General features: G+C 40.7%; 1 protein-coding gene across 1 annotated transcript in view; it reads right to left on the minus strand.

The window, feature by feature from the left end:
• Nucleotides 1–15,595: 15,595 nt before the first annotated feature.
• LOC102960162 (T-cell-specific guanine nucleotide triphosphate-binding protein 2-like) overlaps nt 15,596–24,996 on the minus strand; it is a 101,685-nt gene continuing 92,284 nt past the window's right edge. Inside the window, 3 exon segments of the mRNA XM_015537908.2 lie at nt 15,596–16,429; nt 16,431–16,752; nt 16,755–17,209. Of these exon segments, the coding sequence (XP_015393394.2) occupies nt 15,874–16,429; nt 16,431–16,752; nt 16,755–17,209 (1,333 nt within the window). The 3' untranslated portion in view covers nt 15,596–15,873.

Genomic DNA, 24,996 nt, shown 5'->3' on the forward strand with positions numbered 1-24,996 from the left:
CGATAATGAAGCAACTGAAAGAGAAATAAAGGAATCGATCCCATTTACAATTTCACCAAAAACCATAAAATAACTAGGAATAAACCTAACCAAAGAGGTAAAAGATCTATATGCTGAGATCTATAGAAAACTTATGAAGGAACTGAAGAAGACACAAAGAAATGGAAAAACATTCCATGCTCATAGATTGGAAGAACAAATATTGTTAAAATGTCCATATTACCCAAAGCAATCTACACATTCAATGTAATCCCCATCAAAACAACACTATCATTCTTCACATAGCTAGAACAAACAATTCTAAAATTTCTATGGAATCAGAAAAGACTCAGGATAGCCAAAGTAATGTTGAAAAAGAAAACCAAAGCTGGAGTCATCACAATTCCAGACTTCAAGCTGTATTACACAGCTGTAATCCTCAAGACAGTATGGTACTGGCACAAAAACAGGCACATAGGTCAATGCAACAGAATAGAGAAGGTTTATGGCCAACTAATCTTCGACAAAGCAGGAAAGAGTATCCAATGGAAAAAATACAGTCTCTTCAGCAAATGTTGTTGGAAAAAGTGGACAGTGACATGTAGAAGAATGAATCTGGACCACTTTCTTACACCTTTCACAAAAATAAACTCAAAGTGGATGAAAGATCTAAATGTAAAACAGAAAACCATCAAAATCTTAGAGGAGAAAATAGGTCTTGGCTGCAGCAACTTCTTACTAGACATGTCTCTGGAGGCAAGGGACACAAAAGCAAAAATGAACTATTGGGACCTCTTTAAGATAAAAAGCTTCTGCACAGTGAAGGGAACAATCAGCAAAACTAATAAACAACTGACTTAGTGGGAGAAGATATTTGCAAATGACATATTTAAATAAAGGGTTAGTATCCAAAATCTATAAAGAACTGATCAAACTCAACACGCAAAAAACAATCTAGTAAAGAAATGGGCAAAAGACATGAATAGACACTTTGTGAAAGAAGACATCCAGATGGCTAATACACACATGAAATGATGTTCAATATCACTGATCATCAGGGAAATAGAAATTAAAACCACAATGAGATACCACCTCACACCTGTCAGAATGGCTAAAATTAACACCTCAAGAAAAACAGATGTTGGTGAGGATGTGGAGAAAGGGGAACACTTTTGCACTTCTGGTAAGAATGCAAAGTGGTATAGCCACTATGGAAAACAATTGGGAGTTTCCTCAAAAAATTAAAAATAGAATTACCCTATGACCCAGCAATTGCACTACTAGATATTCACACAAAGGATACAAAAATGCCAATTCAAAGGGGCACATGTACCCCAATATTTATAGGAGCTCTATCAACAGTAACCAAATTAATGAAAGAGCCCAAATGCCCATCAACTGACAAATGGATAAAGAAGGTGTGGTATATATATATACAATGAAATATTACTTGGGGGACAAAAAGAATGAAATATTGCCATTTGCAATAGCATGGATGGAACTAGAAAATGTTATGCTAAGTGAAATAAGCCAGTCAGAGAAAGACATATACCACATGATTTCACTCATACGTGGAAATAAGAAACAGAAGAGATGAACATAGCAGAAGGGAAGGACAAATAATATAAAAACAGGGAGGGAAACCATAAGAGAGTTCTTTTTAAAAAAATTTTTAAATGTTTTTATTTATTTTTGAAGGAGAGAGAGAGACAGAGCATGAGCGGGGGAGGAGCAGAGAGAGAGGGAGACACAGAATTCGAAGCAGGCTCCAGGCTCTGAGCCATCAGCACAGAGCCTGATGTGGGGCTTGAACACACAAACTGTGTGATCATGACCTGAGCTGAATCAAGACGTTCAACCGACTGAACCACCCAGGCGCCCCAAGAGAGTCTTAAATACAGAAAGCATACTAAGGGTTGCTGGAGGTTAGGTGGGTGGGATGGGCTAATTGCGTGATGGGTACCATGGAGGACACTTGTTGGGATGAACACTGGGTGTTATATGCAAGTGATGAATCACTAAGTTCTACTCCTGTCCCCATTATTACATTATACATTAACTATCTTGGATTTAAATAAAATTTAAAAAAAAATTGATGAGACTTAAATGGGAGACAGGAATCCACCAGAATCCTAGAGAACCCAGGTAGCAAACTTTTTTATTTCAGCTGGAGCAACTTCTTACTAGAAGTCCCCAATAGTGGGACCTCATTAAGATAAAAAGCTTCTGCACAGCAAAGAAAAAATTCAACCAAACTAAAAGACAGCCTATGGAGTGGGAGAAGATATTTTCTAACGACATATCTGATAAAGGGTTAGTATCCAAAATCTATAAAGAACTTATCAAACTCAACACCCAAAAACAAATAATCCAATTAGGAAATGGGCAGAAGACAAGAATAGACATTTTTCCAAAGAAGACATCTACATGACTAGCAGACCCACGAAAAGATGCTCAACATTACTCATCATCAGGGAAATAGAAATGAAAACCATGATGAGATACCACCTCACATCCATCAGAATGGCTAAAATTAAGAACACAAGAAATAACAGGTGTTGGTGAAAATGTGGAGAAAGGAGAACCCTCTTGCACTGCTGGTAGGAATGCAAACTGGTGCAGCTACTCTGGAGAACAGTATGGAGGTTCCTCAAAAAGTTAAAAATAGAACTACCTTACAACCAAGCAATTGCACTACTAGGTATTTACCCAAATGATAGAAAAATACAGTTTTAAAGGATTATATGCACCCCAATGTTTATAACAGCATTGTCAACAACAGACAAACTATGCCAAGAGCCCAAATGTCCATCAAATGATGAATGGGTAATGAGGATGTGGTATATATGTACAATGGAATATTACTCAGCCATCAGAAAAAATGAAATCTTGCCATCTGCAATGACATGGATGGAGCTAGGGTGTATTATGCCAAGTGAAATAAATCAGAGAAAGACAAATACCACATGATCTCACTCATATGTGGAATTTAAGAAAGAAAAGATATGACTACATGTGAAGGGGACCAAAATAAAAAAGAATAGTGGGAAACAAATTGTAAGAGACTCCTAAAGATAGAGAATAAACTGAGATTTGATGGAGCACAATGGGTGAGGGATGGGCTAGACGGGTGATGGGTTAAAAAGGCACTTGTGATGAAAACTGGGTGATGTATGTAAGTGATGAATCACTGAATTCCACTCCAGTAACCAATATTCAACTGTATGTTAACTAAAATTTAAATTAAAAAAGGCAGTATACCTTGTTGGTATGGAAACTGAATAGAGAGTATCCCTGTGTCCTTTGCAACAATATTCTGGCTTTAATTTTTACTTATTATTTATTTGTTGAATAGAAATCTGATATATATTTTATAACTCAAGATTTATAATTTGTATACAATAATATGTCCCTCCACACACTATGCCATTCTTCAAGTATCTGTACCAGAGGGGTCCTTGTCATCCTTACAGGTCCATTTTATGCATGTATGAGCAAATATGTACGATCTATTTTCTCATTTTTTGAAATATGACAGCATTCCCTACATAATGTCCTGCATCCTGGGTTCTTCAGTCAAAGTTTTTCTTGTTAAAAATATTTTTATGATACAGGTGTCTAGGGAAGGTGGTGGTATAGGAGGACGCTGAGCTCACCTCGTCCTGCTGATCGCTTAGATTCCACCCACATCTGCCTAAATAACCCAGAAAACCACCAGAAGACTGGCAGAACAGAGTCTCCGGAGCCAAGCATAGACAAGAGGCCCATGGAAGAGGGTAGGAAGGGTAGAGAGGTGGTGCACGCTATACGGACTGGTGGGAGGGAGCCAGGGCAGTGGAGGGACAGCCCGCCCAGAAAGGCAGAGCCCCCGAGTCTGTCTTGCAAAAGCAAAGGGGCCGGACTGCATGAGTTCTGACAGCCAGCAGGACTTAACATCTGGAATGTTAAAAATAAACAGCTCTGCTCTGGAGAGCGGGGAGGGTGAGAGGGCACCAGGAGGGAGAGTTGCTGAGCCCCAGAAGACAGAGATCAGCTTGGCAGGGAACAAAGGCACTGGCAAGCACCATATCCCTCTCCTATCCCCCAGCTGAAATCCCAAAGGGAACCAGTTCCCGTCCCGAACTTGCTTGTACTGTGCAAATGCCCAGTGCTGTGTTTCTGTGGATTCATCCCTCTGACGGGTCTGCCTCCCTCCCCATGCTGCAGGGCCCCTCCCACAGGGGCAAAGTAAGCTGAGCCTGCCCCTCCCACCCCTGTGCACCTTGAGGATCCACCCTAGCTAATACACCAGATCCCACTGAAGTAGCACCACAAGCCTTGCAGTGTGCAAGTAGCCCAGACAGGGGCCACACCACTCCACAGTGAGTCCTGCCCCTGGGAGAGGGGAAGATAAGGTACACGCCAGTCTGACTGTGGCCCCAGTGGTGGGCTGCGGGCAGATATCAGGTCTGACTGCGGCCCCGCCCACCAACACAAGTTACTCCGACAGCACGGGGGAAGTGCCTGCAGTTGGAAGCCACCACAGGGACTACCCAAAATGACGAAATGGAAGAACTCTCCTCAAAAGAAACTCCAGGAAGTAGCGAGAGCTAACGAATTGATCAAAAATGATTCAAGCAATATAACGGAACAAGAATTTAGAATAACAGCCATAAAATTAATTGCTGGGCTTAAAAAAAGCATAGAGGACAGCAGAGAATCTATTGCTACAGAGATCGAGGGACTAAGAAATAGTCATGAGGAGCTAAAAAATGCTATAAATGAGGTGCAAAATAAAATGGAAGTGGCCATAGCATGGATTGAAGAGGCAGAGGAGAGAACAGGTGAATTAGAAGAATAAAATTAAGGAAAAAGAGGAAGCTGAGAAAAAGAGAGATAAAACAGTCCAGGAGTATGAGGGGAGAATTAGAGAACTACGTGATGCAATCAAATGGAACAATATCCATATAACAGGAATTCCAGAAGAGGAAGAGAGAGAGAAATGTGCTGAAGGTGTACTTAAAGAATTCATAGCTGAGAACTTCCCTGATCTGGGGAAGGAAAAAGATTTTGAAATCCAAGAGGCACAGAGAACTCCCTTCAGATGTAATTTGAATCGATCTTCTGCACAACATACAGTGAAACTGGCAAAATACAAGGATAAAAAGAAAATTCTGAAAGAAGCTAGGGATAAACAGGCTCTAACTTACAAAGGGAGACCCATAAGACTAGTGGCAGACCTATCTACTGAAACTTAGCAGGCCAGAAAGATATGGCAGGAAATCTTCAATGTGATGAACAGAAAAAAATATGCAGCTGAGAATTCTTTATCCAGCAAGTCTGTCATTCAGAATAGATGGAGAGATAAAGGTCCTCCCAAACAAACAAAAACTGAAGGAATTATCACCACTAAACCAGCCCTATAAGAGATCCTAAGGGGGATTCTGTGAGTGAAATGTTGCAAGAACCACAAAGGACCAGAGATATCACTACAAGCATGAAACATACAGACATCACAATGACTCTAAACCCATCACCTCTTTAACCTATCCCCTGAGAGGGGCAGCAGCTAGGGGCATGATTTGCATTAGCTACAGTGCAGGGGGTGGGGGGAGAGGCTGGAGGGGGTGGAAGTGGAAATGAGGGGCAGGCCATGGGTGAGTGTGCAGAGGCTGGGCATGGAGCAAGGCAGCTTGGGGTCCACAGCAGCTAGACAGGGCACATATGGCATATCTAAATTTATACCGAACTGCCAGTCCTAGGTCATATCTCCCAAATGTAAAGGTTGGTCGGAGTGCAGTTTCTTCAGTGGCAGTGGCTAGGGACAAGATTCTTGGCCGCAGCAGTGGCCACAGGCACTAGTAAAATGTTCAGAGCCACTATTCCTGGGTCTGGCAGTGAACACTACCAACAGGTTATGTAACAAGTATCTGTGCAGTGCCTCCTCCAGCAGGTGCCTCTATGCCTGTGCTGAAGGGCAGGAGAGGAAAATGGTACTTGTCAGCTCCTTTGCTCCTGGAGAAGTTCCCCAACAGGCTCCAAACAGATCTCCTTCCTGTTTGCTCCAGGCATTATGCAAAGTGTTGATTCTGAGTTGCCTCTCTGCTGGCTGTTGTCTCTTTAAATGTGGGGGGACACATTTTTTCACTTGCCCTCTAGGCTCACCCAGTGCTGAGTCAGCTGATTTTTAAAGCTTCAGGCTCCAGGTCCTGCTGGTTATACAAACTCATAGAATTCAGTCCCTCTGGTTTTTAAGGCCAAAGGTAATAGGGATTTGTTGCCCTTGTGTCAGCTCCCTGGTGTTTTCCCCTCTCTGTGCTGGCAAAACAGACTCTCCAAAGTTATTCATAGAGAGGAGACCACATCAAAAATGGTAGGAAGGGCAGAGATTCAGTCAAGAACAAAACTCCCAGTGAAACTAAACACAAACTGGAAAGACCCCACAAACACAGAGAAAGAAGAGGAACAGACCCCACACCAGACACCTCAGACATGGGGGACATGCATAGAGAAGGTAAGTCCCCGTTCAATTTGGCTTTTGAAACCAGTGGGGCTTAACTTCAGGAGTTTTTACCATCTGTGGTGCTTAACATCAGTTTAAAAATCAACAGGCTCAACTCTGGGAAAGTCAGAGGGCAATAGGAAACTGACACCAGACTTTAAGGAAATAACATAAACAAACAACCCTGTTGAGATACAGCATAGAAGCAGCAGTCTGAAAAGCCCCTGGGGTATACAGGAAGATTTGCTTACTAATCTCAGAATGTGCACTTCAGAGGGGCAGGCATCTTTAGGAGACTTCTACAAGAACAAAGGAGCTGGTGAGTGCCACTTTTTCCCCCACGGAGCCTAGTTGCCACAAAGCGTGCTAACACTACATGTTATACCCCCATGTTCTTCAGTGTATCTGCCCTATCCAACACATCCCATTTATGGAGGAGTCCTTCCAAAACATCTCCAGACAGGTCTTATCCTTTGTTTAGCCCCAGTAGGTACTAGGGACCAGTAACTACCTTACTAACTCCATGCACCCCACCTTCATGTATTCCACTGGTCTTGCCTCAGTCAATCCACCCCACCCAGCAGGAGTCCCTCCAAAGCAGTTTCTGATTAATCTTTTTCTGCAAGCAGACTCAAGAGTGCACCACTCCACTCCAGAGTTACTTTTGCTCTGTGGAGAAAGGAAGATAACCACACATACCAGTTCACATAAAGCCCCAGTAGTGGTTTGGGGATAGATAGTTGATATCTCTGTTTATGCAACTAACAAAAACCTCACTGGGGGCAGCATAAGGAGAAATTCCTGTAGTTTGGGTTCACTGCAACCCTAAGACAGACTGGCAGCAGACATTAGGCCTGACTGCAGGCCACGCACAACAACTAAAGCCTCAGGGGACAATACAGGGAAAGTATGCTGCAGTTTGGTGTGACAGTAGTCCTGGCAAATAAAGTGTGAGAAGGTATCTTCTTTGACTGAAATATAAATCCAGGCAGCCCCAGAATGGTCCCTTAACAGTGCAGGGATCATAAAAAAAACAAAGAGGGCCATTTCAGCCAATTGGATTGAAGACAAATGATTTTTAATCACAATAAGTAGGACACATGCAACACACATGAGACACCACTGATGCACCTGGTTCTGGTGAGCAGGGGACATTGTGTTATATAGTACTACAGGACCTCTTCTTCATAAGAACACTGTTTTCAAGGTCAGGAGACCTAGCTGAGTTTCCTAATGCATAGAATCATACAAATAAATTTAGACAAAATAAGGAGAAGGAGAAATATGTACCAAATGAAAGCCAGGACACAATCAGAACAAAGGAGCTAAATGAAATGGACATAAGCAATATGCCTGGTAGAGAATTCACAGTAATGATCATAAATATACTTGTTGAACTTGAGAAAAGAGTAGAGAATCTCACTGACACTGACACCTTCAACACATAAGAAAATATAAAAAAGGATCCATTAGAGAGAAAGAATTCAATAACTTGAAAATTCACTGGAGGGAAGAAATAGTAGACTAAAAGTAACTGAAAACATATCAGCAAGTCAGAAGCTGGAGTAATAAAAAGCAACCAAGCTGAACAGCAAAACAAACAAACAAACAAAGAATAAGTTAAGGAGATTTGGTGACATCATCAAGTGTAATAACATTCACTTCCCAAACATGGGGAAGGAAACAGACAGCCAGAGCCAGGAGACACAGAGACCCCTCACAAAATCAACCCAAGGTAATTCACACCAAGATACCTTATAATTAAAATGTCAAAAAGTAATCATAAAAAGTGAATCTTAAAAGTAACAGGAGAAAACAGTGCATACAATGGGATCTCCATAAGGACATCAGCTGATTTTTCAGCAGAAACTTTGCAGGAAAGAAGGGAACTAAGATGACAGAGTAGTAGGGGGATCCTGAGGTTGTCTCATGCTTCAAATATAGCTAGATCAACATCAAATGATTTTGGACGCCTAGGAAATCAAACTGAGGATTAAAAGAACAATCTGCACAATTATAGGGAGAGAACTTGGCAGGTACAAGGTGCAGATATGTGAATTGGGAGAGAGAAAAGCCACAGTGCTGTGAAGGGGAGGGAGCCCTTTTCACAGAGAGAGGAGAGAGAGAGAGAAGGAGAGAGGGAAAGACAGCAGAGCATCAGTGTTGTGCAAGAAAATCTCCCCGAAAACCATTAACGGGGAATTGAGAGGAACTGGCGATCATAAGTTTTTAGAAACAGTGGAGCTCAGATTCTGAGGTTTTAGAAGTCTATGCCATTTGCTGGACTCAAGTTGGGTAGGCAATGGTGCTTCTGGAGAGAAGTAGTTTGGAGGCACATGAGTGGAGAGTGGACAGCATGGTGTAGGAATGCCCTGGGTCTCACTGGGAGAGAACGTTCCCCTTCCTTTGACTGGTCACTCATCAGTAAGGGACAGAAGCATGCAAAGGCCAGATACCCTGTTTGCAGCCTTTTACTGTGCTTCACCATAAACTCCAAGCACCTACCTGTAATGTAACTGCTTTTCTGGGACAAAATGGCAGTAGACACTGCACTGCTAAGCTTTCCTCCATAGGAGGGGAGTGGGTCCTCACCTTGCCAAGTCCGTGCACCAGAGATATAACACAGGAAAATGGTGATGCCAGGTCTGCTGATGGTCTGGGAACAGGCAGGTTGAGGGCAGGGATCTTACAGAAGCCTGGGACACAGAAGGGGAGATTGTTTGCCTTTTTGTGAAGGTTTCCTGAAGAACAGTGGGCCAGAGTTACCTTCTCTAGGGACAAGAGAGCAGGGTGACCCCATCTCCCCCTAACTCACTAGGATAGTCGGACTTCAGTAAGCAACACACTGCCTCCAGTGGAGGTTGGAGTCCTTGACACCAAACCCTGCATCTCTGGACCCTGCAGGGGCATCTTTAATAAGGCAGGTCTGACTGTGCACATCTGGTCTCTCCCTCAGAGGACCAACACAGGCCCCCACATGCATCAAATCTATTGATCATACTGTGCTCCAAAGCATCAGCTTCAGATCTAGTGGAAATAAGACTATACTCCCCCCCACACATTTAATTTAACAAATAAATCAAAGCACATCTGGTTAAAATTTCAAAACTCCCCACTGCAAGCAAGGAGGACCTCTGCAGAGGGCTGATCTGTGGGAAAAAGCAGTCAAAACACAACATCAGAGTGCACACAGCATAAACCAGAAACACTTACTGAAGCACCAGAACCTGGACAGTATATGACCCCTTCTTAATATAGCATTACTCTCAGGAGTGGGAAACATAACAAGGTTACATAGCACGCAAAAGACAAAAACCTAGACAAAAACGACAAGATGGAGGAATTTTCCCCAAAATAAAGATCAAGAAGAAACCACAGTCAGAAATTTGCTCAAAACAGATATAAGCGATATATTTGAATAAGAATTTAAACAACAGTCGTAAGACTACTGGCTGAGCTTAAAAAGGCATAGAAGACACCAGAGAAACCCTTGCTTCAGGGATCAAAGACCTGAAAACTAGTCACACTGAAATAAAAAAAAATGCTATAATGGAGATGCAAAACTGGATATAATCACAATAGAGATGGAAGAGGCAGAGGAATGAATAGGTGATATAGAAGATAAAATTATGGAAAATAATAAAGCTGAAAAGAAGGAATGAAAACTATTAGATTATGAATATAGGCTTAAGGATATCAGTGATTCCATAAAGGTAAATAATATCCATATCAGAGGAGTCCCAGAAGAGCAGGAGAAGGGGAAGAAGGTTTATTTGAACATATTACAGCTGAAAACTTCCCTAATTTAGGGAAAGATACAGCATTCAAATCCAAAAGGTACAGAAAACTCCCCTTAAAGTCAACAAAAAAGTATAACAATATATCACAGTGAAACTTGCAAAATACAAAGACAGAATTCTGAAAGCAAATAGAGACAAAACACATTGGTTCACTGCAGACCTTGGCAGGCCAGAAGGGAGTGGCATGATATATTCAACATGCTAAATGGGAAAAATATGCAGCCAAGAATACTTTATCTAGCAAAGCTGTCATTCATCATAGAAGGAGAGATAAAGAATTTCCGAGACAAGAACAAACTAGAGGAGTTCATGAACAGTAAACCAGCTCTGCGAGAAATATTGAAAGGGACCCTTTGAGTGGGAAAGAGACCAAAAGCAACACAGAAAGTAATAGAGACAATCTACTGTAACAGCAACTTTACAGGTAATACAATGGCACTACATTCATATCTATAAATAATTACTCTTAACGTAAATGGACTAAATGCTCCAATCAAAATACATGGGGGGGGGGCACCTGGGTGGCTCAGTCAGTTGAGTGTCCAACTTTGGCTCAGGTCATGATCTTGTAGTTTGTGGGCTCGAGCCCTACACTGGGCTCTGTGCTGACAGCTCAGAGCCTGAAGCATGCTTTGGATTCTGTGTCTCCTTCTCTCTCTGCCACTCCCTCACTCATGCTCTCTCTCTGTCTATCAAAAATAAATAAATGTAAATTTAAAAAAAAATACATAAGGCATCAGAATGGATTAAAAAAAAAAAACAAGACTCATTGATATGCTGCTTAAAAGAGACTCATTTTAGACCGAAAGTCACCTCCAGATTGAAAGTGAGGGGGAAGGGGCGCCTGGGTGGCTCAGTCGGTTGGGCAACTGACTTTGGCTCAGATCATGATCTCGCAGTTTGTGAATTCGAGCCCTGTGTCAGGCTCTGTGCTGACAGCTCAAAGCCTGGAGCCTACTTCAGATTCTGTGTCTCCCCCCTCTCTCTAACCCTCCCTTGCTCACACTCTCTCAATAATAAATAAACACAAAGAAAAAATTTACAAAAAAAAAAGAAAGTGAGGGGGATAGAGAACAATTTATCATATTCAAGAAAGCTGGAGTAGCCATACTTATATTAGAAAAAGTAGATTTTAAAACAAAGACTGTAATAAGAAATGAAGAATGACACAATATCATAATAAATGGGTCTATCCAACAAGAAGATTTAATAATTATAAATATTCATGCCCCCAACTTGAAAGCACTAAATATATAAATCAATTAATAACAAACTTAAAAAAACCCTCATTGATAAGAATACAATAATAGTGGGGGAACTTTAACACCCCACGTACAGCAATGGGAAGATCAACAAGGAAACAGTGGCTTTGAATAACATAGTGGACCAGGTGGACTTAACATATATTTTCAGAGCATTTCCTTCTAAACCAGCAGAATACACATTCTTTTTGAATGCACATGGAGCATATTCCAGAATACAGCACATGCTGAGTCACAAATCAGGCCTCAACCAGCACATAAAGATTGAAATCATACGATGCATATTTTCAGATCACAACACTATGAAATTTGAAACCAACCACAAGAAAAAATTTGGAAAACCATCAAATACATGGAGGCTAAAAAATATCCTAGTAAGGAATAAATGGATAAACCAGGAAATTAAAGAAATTTTTAAAAAAATACATGGAAGCCAAAGAAAATGAAAACATAACAGTCCAAAACCTTTGGGATGCATCAAAGGCGGTTCTAAGAGGGAAGTATATAGCAATACAGGCTTTTATCAAAACACAAGAAAAGTCTCAAATACACAGGCAAACCTTGAACTTAAAAGAACTGGAAAATAATTGAAGATAAAGCTAAAACCAGAAGAAGGGAAATAACAAGGATTAAAGCAGAAACAAATGATATAGAAATGAAAACAACCCCAGTAGAACAGATCAATTAATCTAGGAGCTGTTTATTTGAAAGAATTAACAAGATTGATAACTCCCTAGCAAGATTTATCAAAAAACAAAAGAGAAAAGACCCAAATAAAATCATGAATGAAAGGGGAGAGATCATAATCAATACTGCAGAAATACAATTATAAGAGAATATTATGGGCAATTATATGCCAACAAATCAGGCAATCTGGAAGAAATAGACAAATTCCTAGAAACATAAACTACCAAAACTGAAAGAGGAAAAAATAGAAAAGTTTAACAGACCCATAACCAACAAAGAAATTGAATTAGTAATCAAAAATCCTACAACAAACAAGAGTCCAGGGCCGGATGGCTTCCCATCCAGAATTCTAGTAAACATTTAAAGAACAGTTAATATTTGTTATTCTGAAACTGTTCAAAAACAAAAAAGAAATAAAAAAAAAAAAGAAAATGGAAGGACATTTTCAAATTCATTGTATGAGGCCAGCATTCCTTTATTCCAAAACCAGACAGACCCCACTAAAAAGGAGAATTATAGGCCAATATCCCTGCTGAATATGGGTGCAAAAATTCTCAAGTAGATATTGGCAAATTGAATCCAACAGTACATTAAAAGAATTATTCATCATAATCACATGGGAGTTACTTCTGGGTGGGTCAATATCTACAAATTAAAGGGATACACCACATTAATAAAAGAAAGAATAATAAACATAAGATCCTTTCAATAGATGCAGATAAACCATTTGACGAAATACAACATCATTTATAAAAACCATTATAAAAGTTGGGGAAGAAGGAGCATACCTCCATATCATAAAGGCCACACATGAAAGGCCCACAGCTAATATCATCCTTAATGGGGAAACACTGAGAGATTTCCCCCTAAGGTCAGGAACATAACAGAGATGTCCACTGTCACCACTGGTGTTCAACATAGTATGGAAAGTCCTAGCCTCAGCAATTAGAAAACAAAAAAAGAAATAATAGGCATTCATATTGGCAAGGAAGAAGTCAAGCTTTTACTTTTCACAGATGATGTACTATATGTAGAAAACTTTTTTTTTTTTGCACTGAAAACCATAAGATACCTAGGAATAAACCTAACCAAAAGGTAAAAGATATGTACTCTGAAAACTAAAAAACAGGAAAGAAATTGAAGAAAACACAAATAAATGGAAAAATAATCCATGATCATGGACAGGAAGAACAAATACTGTTAAAATATATATTACCCAAACTGATCTATACATTCAATGCAATCCCTATGAAAATAACACCATCATTCTTCACAGAGCTTGAACAAACAATCCTAAAATCTGTGTGGAACCAGAAAAGACCCTGAATAGCCAGAGCAATCCTGAAAAAGAAAATCAAAACTGGAAGCATCACAATCCTGGACTTCAAGATATATTACAAAGCTGTATTAATCAAGACAGTATGATACTGGCACAAAAACAGACACTCAGATCGATGGAACAGAATACAGAACCCAGAAATGGACTCACAAATATATGGCCAACATCTTTGACAAAGCAGGAAAGAATATCTAATGGAAAAAAGCCAGTCTCTTCAGCAAATGATGCTGGAAAAACTGGACAGTGACATGCAGAAGAATGAAACTGAACCACTTTCTTGCACCATACATAAAAACAAATTGAAAATAAATGAAAGACCTAAATGTGAGACAGGAAACCATCAAAATCCTACAAGAAAACAGGCAGTAATCTCTTTGACCTCAACCACAGCAATTTCTTTTTTTAAATGTTTATTTATTTATTTATTAAAAATATAATTTATTGTCAAATTGGCTTGTATACAACACCCAGTGCTCATCCCAACAAGTGCCTTCCTCAATGCCTATCACCCATTTGTTGTCTCCCCCACCTCTCATATACCCTCAGTTGGCCACAGCAATTTCTTACTTGACATGCCTCCAGAGGCAAGGGAAATAAAAACAAAAATGAAATATTGGCAACTCATCAACACAAAAAGCTTCTGTGTTTTACATTTCAAATAACTTTTAGTATAAATCTTTTTGTATTCTTTTCAGCTTTTTTGTTTCTTTCCCCACCAGCTTTATTTAGGTAAACTTAACAAATAAAATGGCATATATTTAAAGCGTACAATGTGATGATTTCATATATATGAACATAAGGTGAAATGATTATCATAATCAAGTTAATTAATACATCCATCACCTCATATATTTAACGTGTGTGTGTGTGTGTGTGTGTGTGTAGCGAGAACATTTAGGACACACTTTTTTAAGCAAATTTCAAGTGTTATTATTGTATAGTATTATTATACAGTATTATTAACTATAGTCACCGCATTCTGTATTCATTCACCTTATAACTGAAAGCTTGTATTCTTTCACCAGCGCTATGCATTTCCCCTACTTTCCAAACCCCTGCCAACCACCAATTTACTCTCAATTTTTAAGACCCAGATTCTTCAAAGGGGGAATCACTGGGGCAAAGTATACCTGTGTGTAATTTTCCTAGAGATGGCCTAATTTGTCACATTATAGGTTATATCATTTTGTATACCCATCAAAACTGTATGACAGCAACTATTTTTCTACAGTTTTACCCACAGAATGTCAAACTTTGAAATTTCCCCCAATCTAATATGGGATAAATGATGTTTTAGTGTAGACGCCATTTCTAATTTGCATTTCTCTTATTAGATTAGATATGTTTAAGGACATTAGGCTTTATAAAAAATTATTTCCACTTAGACTTATCACAACTGTCTCATCTCATATTCCCTAACCTCTCACGTTCAGGCACAAAATATATTGCTAGCAATCTAGGAGTGCCTAGACCTGCAATATGCAAACTCTTTTACCATATTCCCACCTTATACACTTGTTCCTCTCACAAGTATCCCAGATAAAGGTTTTCCTTAGCTAATATTTCTCTTTTATTTCCCATGACACATGTTCATTTCACTATCTTTTATGTTTATAAATAAAATGTTGACCTTAGAAAGGATAAGGAGGATATCAGTCAACATTAATTGATGATCTATTAATGATCAAAATTTATGTATTCATAACAGAATATCAGGAGCATAAAAAATGAACTATGTATGCATTTATTTTACATATGATTTTTGAGGGGTGCCTGGGTGAGTCACTTGGTTAAGCATCCAACTTTGGCTCAGGTTATGATCTCACAGTTTGTGAATTTGAGCCCCAGGTCAGGCTCTGTGCTGATGACTCAGGGCCTGGAACCTGCTTAAGATTCTGTGTCTCCCTCTCTCTCTGCCCCTCTCCTGCTCATGCTCTCTCTCTCTCTCTTTCAAAAAATAAACAAACATTAAAAAATAAAAATTATTTTTGAGGACCTACTGTATGCACAGCCATTTTTTATTAATATGACAGTAGAAAGACCAGGGTCTGGTATGAAGTAACCATCACACAAAGAGTTATTCTCTCCACTAAGCAGAAAATTGCAGATTCTTGTCCTTCATTTTTCCAAGGAGGATCATATGAAAGAAGGATTCTTAGAGAGCTGATTGCTTTCACTGTCAAATAAGTCACTAGGTTTGTGGTTTGTTCAAGAGTGAATTATGGAAATGTCTGTGATACTCCGATGACAGTAGGTCAGGATTGCTTCAAGGAAGGCTTAAGTCAACTTTCCAGGCACCAGTGCCATGCCAACACCAAGAATAATTCAGGAGCTGGTTGCCTCACTTTTCCCATTTTCATTCCTGACATGCTGATGCATATTGGCTTGCTCAGAGCCCTCAGAGTCCTTAAAAATCTCTTCTTTTTTAAGAAGAAGTTTCGCATCACTCACCACTATGTCAAGGAAATAATTTTGCAAATAGAATATCTTCCTAAAGTAAACACCAGTGGCAATGAGTCCTCCACTAATAGAGCAGAATTTTTCCAAATATCTGAACAGTTTGTCCGCTAAGGACTCATCATCCTTTTCAGTTGAGAGCAAGTGGGGTGACACAAGGTTTGCCTTGAGTTTCTCCACTGACACGTGCAAGTCCTTGGCCACGGTTTCTGAGGATTCATCATCCAGTCCAAAGTAAGACCTGTAGAGAGTTAAAGTCTCCTTTAAAGTCTCCACATCATTTTCACTGATGAAGCCCACCAAAGGGATGGTGGCAGATGCTCCAGCCTTCAGGGCCTCCAGCCAGACCTTCTGTTTCAGGGAGTCCCTCTTCCGGTCAATGGCGGCCTCGGTAACATTTGGCAGGTATTGCATGGAGATGTGGCTTGTGGGCTGGGAGCTCCTTCAGAAGGGTGGTCTCTAGGCTTTGGAAATCATAACTAGACAACTCAAAGCTGGAGACTAAGAAGATCGGAGCGTCCCTTATATTGGCCTTCTGCAAATTTGTCACACAGTCTTTGCGGAGATTTTGCAGGAGTTCGTCCTTATTGAATGTGGAGGGTTTACTCACTTTTAGATTATATACATCACTGTCCACTTTAGTTCGGACAAAGTAGAACTTCTTCTTCATTTTTCTTATTGCTGTAGCCAAATGCGCATCACTATCTTTGAAGCGTGTAGCAGAGATGATAATAAAGAAGTCATACCAAATTTCATTTCCCGCAGATACTTATGTGCCTGAAATTTAGTGGTCCCCATGCCAGGCAGGTCCCATAATGTCACATTGGGAAATTTCTTGTGTGTGTATGGGGTTCTCACCATGGTTGTCTCCACTGGCCGGGTGAGGGCAGCCCCATCTTCCTCCTGCCCCACCCCCCGCAGGGCATTGATGAAGCTGGACTTTCCTGTCCCAGACTCCCCGGTAACAGCAATGTTCAATGGAGCATTGTCAATGTCTCTCAAAGCATTATTGATTGCAGAAACTACACTCTAAACGTTCCCTTCCTCCAGGTGTGATTGAATCTTTGTGATAGTTTCCTGAGAGACTATTGTACTTTCCAGCTTGAAATCCTTAAAAAACTTGTCAAGACTGAGGGCCAAACTACCACCATGTATATCAGAGGTTGTGGAAGAGGACTGACCCATGGCTGAGCAGTAGAGGGCACTAGGGGGAGGAGAGAAGAGGGAAAGAGAGTTAGCACAACAAGGGGTGGTTTGCTGTTATGGGCATGGAGAACCTCAGTCCTGGCCACAACATTGCATCCAGGAGCCTTTCTCTGTCCAGGCACCGTGTGGACTTCTACCTGGATGTAAATTTGCCCTTGCTCAGGCTCTTGAGTTATCTTGGAAAGCTCTTCTGTAATATACTCTTCATTATTCCAGACTAATTTCAAAGCCTGATTATTCTATCCAAACTTACATTCCCAGATTAGTCTTTATTTTTCTTGCTTTAGTTTTCTTTATTTTTAATGTTATGAAAATAATACACCTTCATGGTAGCAAATCTAATAAGACAGCACCAGCTTTTGCCCCCATACCCATTCCTATCTGTGGTGTAAGACCCTCCAGAAAAAAACACTTCTGATAACCTCCAACATCATCATGTAATAGACATTGGTTCTCATATAAGGAAGTTGAATAAGGATGAGTGACTCCTTTCCTTCTCAGAAAAGATAATGTATATCATCATAAGGAGATAGAAACCTTCAAATTTACAAATGTGTTTTCTTTTACCTAGAAAGTATGCTGACTCATGAAGTGAGGTGTCGAAAAGACTCTTGGTTTCGTCTAGAGCAGAAACAGCATGTGGCATGGATTCCAGTGTTGTAAAAAACCATGTTCGACTATCCACCTGGGACTTGCTATAAGCCACCCTAATTGTCCTGTGAGACTCCACCGATCACCTGCTTCATGCCTGTGTATAAAATGGGACAGAAATCAAGTGGGGGGAGTAATCCAGCTGGGGAACTGAGTGCTGTATAAAGTGTCATTGATGCCAAAGTGGTGTGAGCAAAGACTGAGGCAGGAGCTGAATGGGATGTAAGAAGTCAGCTATGATAAGGAGGTCCCTGATGTCCTTCTGACGTCCTTCTCTGATGTCAATTAAACTGAACCAGTTCTGGAGTCCTGGACCTATCTGATCACTGGAGACTTATACTTTGAAATGGGGCACCAGAAAAAATCATGTACCCAGGACTAAAGGTAATGTGAGAGATTTGTATACCTCCCTTTGTGGAGACTGAGAGCAGAGACTGAGAACAGGAAGCAAGTAAGTTCATCATCACTGATATCTGGGAAGCATGCAGGCTGGAGAGATATCCTTTGGCTAAAAGTGAGAGATCAGGCCCATTCTTTAGGGCTTTCTGGTAGCCACAGGCTGCAGCCCAGGAGAGGATGGCAAAAAAATATTTTGGGATGAAATTATGCAAAGCAAGTACACATTGTTTGGACTGGTATACATATGAATAGGGAGTGCAAACATCCTTCTTAGAAGAAAGAACTATGGGAATCTAGCTCATCAAGGATGAAAGGCAGCTATTAAGCAACTAAGAAACATGGTGTCAGCACTTCTGGCTGCCCAGCAGGAATATTCATCACGTATATTGTGAAATCCTGACTATCTGGAATGAATAGGGGCAACCTCTTGCTGTGTGGAGGGAAAACCATCCCACCACCCATTTGGACAGCAGGCAGCACACAAACCAGAATGAGCAAGCCTGAATGAGGAAGAGGCATATACAACCTGGACCTTAAGGAGGAGCAAACAAAGTGAGACTTCAACCTCATCAGGTGTAATCTAATGCCTGTGCATTCCCAGAGGATGTGGAAAGAATTCACAGGAGAGTGAGGAAATCTATGACTGAGACAAGTCCTGTGGAATGGAATAAATAAAGAGAAAGGGAACCAAAAGACAGGGTCAGGAGAACAAGCAGATACTAACTGCAAAATTTTGTGTCCTCAGCAAACTTCAACCACTAAAGCCATGTGCTACTGTTAAGGTTCCATACCTCACCTTATGTTGTATGTGAAGTTCTCTTAAATAACATTTTCTGCTGCAACAGCAATGCAGGGGTAGCAAGGGCAAGACTGCCTTTTATGATATCTTTAGAAGCACCTCTAACAGTGTGCCCTCTGTAGCTGGAGTAGAAATGGGAGGGAATGTGAGAAATCCATGCCAATAAACCTTAGATGTGCATTTATACATACATTTCTCATCTCATCCTCTTAACCCTACAAGGACATTATAATCATTTCCACCTTCAAATTCAGAATCAAATAAATGATGAGGTGGAGAGAGAGACATTGAAGGTCCCACCATTAGCAAAGCTCAGAACTGGAGTTCAAATGAGGGGCCTCATCCAAGAGCAGAGCTCTGTCTCAGGAAGCAAAGGCAGAGCCCACAATTGGGTGGGGAGAGTTGAAACTAGGACTCAAAATGAAGTCAGTGTCAGACACACAGGATTTATATTTTTATGAAGAAATGTGTTATAAAGAAAGCCACAGGGCCATAGTAGAGCCATTTAAGATAAAGCCCCATGTCAGTATGCCTGAGATCGGTTTCAATCCCCAGGGATGTAATCCATCACCAGTCACCATGGCAACTTCCTGGTCAGCACTAAAAACTGTACTGACAGTTCCTTTCTCTCCCCTCAGGAGGGCAACCTTGCCTAAAACAATGGATTCTTTGCTAATAATTTTTTTCTGCTTTCTCTCTTCACTTAAAATATCTTTCCATGTTTTCAGCTCAATGGAACTCCTTTTTATTTGCTATATGGAATACTACCCAATTCAAAAATTATTTAATAAAGCCAATTAGGTCTTTAGAATTCACTTGGTTGAATTTTTTTTAAACAGATTTGGTTGGCAGTGTCTGGATCCAAAGCAAACTGTGACTGTATTTGGGGACAACAAGAAACACAGGTGTAGCATCCCATGAATACTTTTGAGTCATTGTCTTTCTCAACATTTCCAAGGCCCATTGCTAAGTTCATCTTGGTTTAAGGTCTGCACTTTTTTGCATTAGAGCTCCAGATTCAATTGCTTTTCCAGCCCAAGGTTAATGAATCACTCTGTCACTGACAGAAGGCTCTGACAGAGCACCAGTCCTTAGTCCGTGGTTCAATGCATAAGTCCACATAGGAATCCCTTCCCCACTTCCAATCCAGTCTCCATTTTCTGCTGTTTGCTGGCTTAGTCTGTTCCTCATTTCCTGTCTGCAGTCTCCATCAATGGAATCTGCTGGTTTAGCCCGTGATGGAAATTGATGGTGAGGTGTAGAGAGCATTCTCTTGAATAGTCCACAGTAACTTCTAAACCTAGCCCTTGGTTCTGAACTCAGATTTCAAGTTGGGAACTGTTGGTGGCAGCCACACTTCTCCATGTGTGTGGAATCACTCTGTAGTCCCCATTCTTGGAGGTCTGATGGTTCAGTTCTTACCCCAACAAGTCCCTAGTTCTTTGGCTATGGTTGATGCCCATGGTTCCACTACCTCAGTACTGGTGGTTTTTGTTAATATGTACATGAAGTAAAAGCTAGGCTTAAGGAAAAATAGTAAATAATCAAATGAATAAAGAAACAAACAAAAATTAAATGGGAGCTTTAAAATCCAAAGAGTTAAGTTTTCAACTCTCTGGCATATTGTTTATTTCATATCTAAGAACTATAGTTCTGCATCTTTCCTTCTTGGTGGGAATGCAAACTGGTGCAGCCACTCTGGAAAGCAGTTTGAAGTTTCCTCAAAAATTTAAAAATAGAACTACCCTATGATCTAGCAATTGCACTACTAGGTATTTACCAAAAGGATACAAAAATACTGATCTGAAGGACACATACAGTCTGATATTTATAGCAGCGTTATCAACAATCACCTTATTATGGAAAGGGCCCAAATGTCCATCAACTGATGAATGGATAAAGAAGATGTGATATATATATACATATATATATATATATATATATACACACACACACACACAATGACATATTATATATGTATTGTGTATTGTACTGTGTTATATATATTGACAATATATACAACGACATATTACTTAGCTATAAAAATAATGAAATCTTGCCATTTGCATCCAATGGATGGAGGTAGAGTATTACACTAAGCAAAATAAGTCAGTGAATGAAAGATTAATACCATATGATTTCATTCATATGTGAAAATTAAGAAACAAAACAAATGATAATAGGGGAGAAAAGAAAAACACAAACAAAGAAACAGACTCTTAACTATAGATAGCAAACTGATGGTTACCAGAGGGTAGGTAAGGGGATGGGTGAAATAGGTAATGGGGATTAAGAAATGCACTTGTGAGAGAGGGAAGATGGTGGCGTAGGAGGATGCTGGGCTCACCGCGTGCCCTGCTGATCACTTAGATTCCACCTACACCTGCCTAAATAACCCAGAAAACCGCCAGAGGATTAGCAGAACGGAGTCTCCGGAGCCAAGCGCAGACGAGAGGCCCACGGAAAAGGGTAGGAAGGGCGGCAAGGCAGTGCACGCTCCACAGACTGGCGGGAGGGAGCCGGAGCGGAGGGGCGGCTCGCTGGCCAAGCAGAGCCCCCGAGTCTGGCTGGCAAAAGCGGAGAGGCCTGACAGACTGTGTTCCGACAGCAAGCGCGACTTAGCGTCTGGGAGGTCATAAGTTAACAGCTCTGCTCAGAAAGCGGGAAGGCTGGAGGACAAAGGGAGGGAGAGCTGCTGAGCCCCCGGATGACAGAGCTCAGTTTGGTGGGGAACAAAGGCGCTCTCCAGCGCCATCTCCCTTGCCCATCCCCCAGCCAAAATCCCAAAGGGAACCAGTTCCTGCCAGGGAACTTGCTCACTCTGCGCAAACACCCAACTCTGTGCTTCTGTGGAGCCAAACCTCCCGCAGTGGATCTGACTCCCTCCCGCTGCCACAGGGCCCCTCCTGAAGTGGATCACCTAAGGAGAAGCGAGCTAAGCCTGCCGCTCCTGCCCCCGTGCACCTTGCCTACCCACCCCAGCTAATACGCCAGATCCCCAGCACCACAAGCCTGGCAGTGTGCAAGTAGCCCAGATGGGCCATGCCACCCCACAGTGAATCCCGCCCCTAGGAGAGGGGAAGAGAAGGCACACCCCCAGCGGTGGGCTGGGGGCAGACATCAGGTTGGACTGCGGCCCCGCCCACCAACTCCAGTTATACACCACAGCACAGGGGAAGTGCCCTGCAGGTCCTCACCACTCCAGGGACTATCCAAAATGACCAAACAGAAGAATTCCCCTCAGAAGAATCTCCAGGAAATAACGACAGCTAATGAACTGATCAAAAAGGATTTAAATAATATAACAGAAAGTGAATTTAGAATAATAGTCATAAAATTAATCGCTGGGCTTGAAAACAGTATAGAGGACAGCAGAGAATCTCTTGCTACAGAGATCAAGGGACTAAGGAACAGTCACGAGGAGCTGAAAAGTGCTTTAAACGAAATGCAAAACAAAATGGAAACGACGACAGCTCGGATTGAAGAGGCAGAGGAGAGAATAGGTGAACTAGAAGATAAAGTTATGGAAAAAGAGGAAGCTGAGAGAAAGAGAGATAAAAAAATCCAGAAGTATGAGGGGAAAATTAGAGAACTAAGTGATACACTAAAAAGAAATAATATACGCATAATTGGTATCCCAGAGGAGGAAGAGGGAGGGAAAGGTGCTGAAGGGGTACTTGAAGAAATTATAGCTGAGAACTTCCCTGAACTGGGGAAGGAAAAAGGCATTGAAATCCAAGAGGCACAGAGAACTCCCTTCAGACGTATCTTGAATCGATCTTCTGCACGACATATCATAGTGAAACTGGCAAAATACAAGGATAAAGAGAAAATTCTGAAAACAGCAAGGGATAACCGTGCCCTCACATATAAAGGGAGACCTATAAGACTCGTGACCGATCTCTCTTTTGAAACTTGGCAGGCCAGAAAGGATTGGCACGATATCTTCAGTGTGCTAAACAGAAAAAATATGCAGCCGAGAATCCTTTATCCAGCAAGTCTGTCATTTAGAATAGAAGGAGAGATAAAGGTCTTCCCAAACAAACAAAAACTGAAGGAATTTGTCACCACTAAACCAGCCCTACAAGAGATCCTAAGGGGGATCCTGTGAGACAAAGTACCAGAGACATCACTACAAGCATAAAACATACAGACATCACAATGACTCTAAACCCGTATCTTTCTATAATAACACTGAATGTAAATGGATTAAATGCGCCAACCAAAAGACATAGGGTATCAGAATGGATAAAAAAACAAGACCCATCTATTTGCTGTCTACAAGAGACTCATTTTAGATCTGAGGACACCTTTAGATTGAGAGTGAGGGGATGGAGAACTATTTATCATGCTCCTGGAAGCCAAAAGAAAGCTGGAGTAGCCATACTTATATCAGACAAACTGGACTTTAAATTAAAGGCTGTAACAAGAGATGAAGAAGGGCATTATATAATAATTACAGGGTCTATCCATCAGGAAGAGCTAACAATTATAAATGTCTATGCGCCGAATACCGGAGCCCCCAATATATAAAACAATTACTCATAAACATAAGCAACCTTATTGATAAGAATGTGGTAATTGCAGGGGACTTTAACACCCCACTTACAGAAATGGATAGATCATCTAGACACACGGTCAATAAAGAAACAAGGGCCCTGAATGATACATTGGATCAGATGGACTTGACAGATATATTTAGAACTCTGCATCCCAAAGCAACAGAATATGCTTTCTTCTCGAGTGCACATGGAACATTCTCCAAGATAGATCATATACTGGGTCACAAAACAGCCCTTCATAAGTTTACAAGAATTGAAATTATACCATGCATACTTTCAGACCACAATGCTATGAAGCTTGAAATCAACCACAGGAAAAAGTCTGGAAAACCTCCAAAAGCATGGAGGTTAAAGAACACCCTACTAACGAATGAGTGGGTCAACCAGGCAATTAGAGAAGAAATTAAAAAATATATGGAAACAAACGAAAATGAAAATACAACAATCCAAACACTTTGGGACGCAGCAAAGGCAGTCCTGAGAGGAAAATACATCGCAATCCAGGCCTATCTCAAGAAACAAGAAAAATCCCAAATACAAAATCTAACAGCACACCTAAAGGAAATAGAAGCAGAACAGCAAAGGCAGCCTAAACCCAGCAGAAGAAGAGAAATAATAAAGATCAGAGCAGAAATAAACAATATAGAATCTAAAAAAACTGTAGAGCAGATCAACGAAACCAAGAGTCGGTTTTTTGAAAAAATAAACAAAATTGACAAACCTCTAGCCAGGCTTCTCAAAAAGAAAAGAGAGATGACCCAAATAGATAAAATCTATTTTATGAAATGGATTGAAATGAATGAATGAATGAAAATGGAATGAATGAAAATGGAATTATTACAACCAATCCCTCAGAGATACAAACAATTATCAGGGAATACTATGAAAAATTATATGCCAACAAATTGGACAACCTGGAAGAAATGGATAAATTCCTAAACACCCACACTCTTCCAAAACTCAATCAGGAGGAAATAGAAAGCTTGAACAGACCCATAACCAGCGAAGAAATTGAATCGGTTATCAAAAATCTCCCAACAAATAAGAGTCCAGGACCAGATGGCTTCCCAGGGGAGTTCTACCAGACGTTTAAAGCAGAGATAATACCTATCCTTCTCAAGCTATTCCAAGAAATAGAAAGGGAAGGAAAACTTCCAGACTCATTCTATGAAGCCAGTATTACTTTGATCCCTAAACCGGACAGAGACCCAGTAAAAAAAGGGAACTACAGGCCAATATCCCTGATGAATATGGATGCAAAAATTCTCAATAAGATACTAGCAAATCGAATTCAACGGCATATAAAAAGAATTATTCACCATGATCAAGTGGGATTCATTCCTGGGATGCAGGGCTGGTTCAACATTCGCAAAT

Source organism: Panthera tigris, chromosome A1 (genome assembly GCF_018350195.1).
Source record: "Panthera tigris isolate Pti1 chromosome A1, P.tigris_Pti1_mat1.1, whole genome shotgun sequence".
NCBI lineage: Eukaryota > Metazoa > Chordata > Mammalia > Carnivora > Felidae > Panthera > Panthera tigris.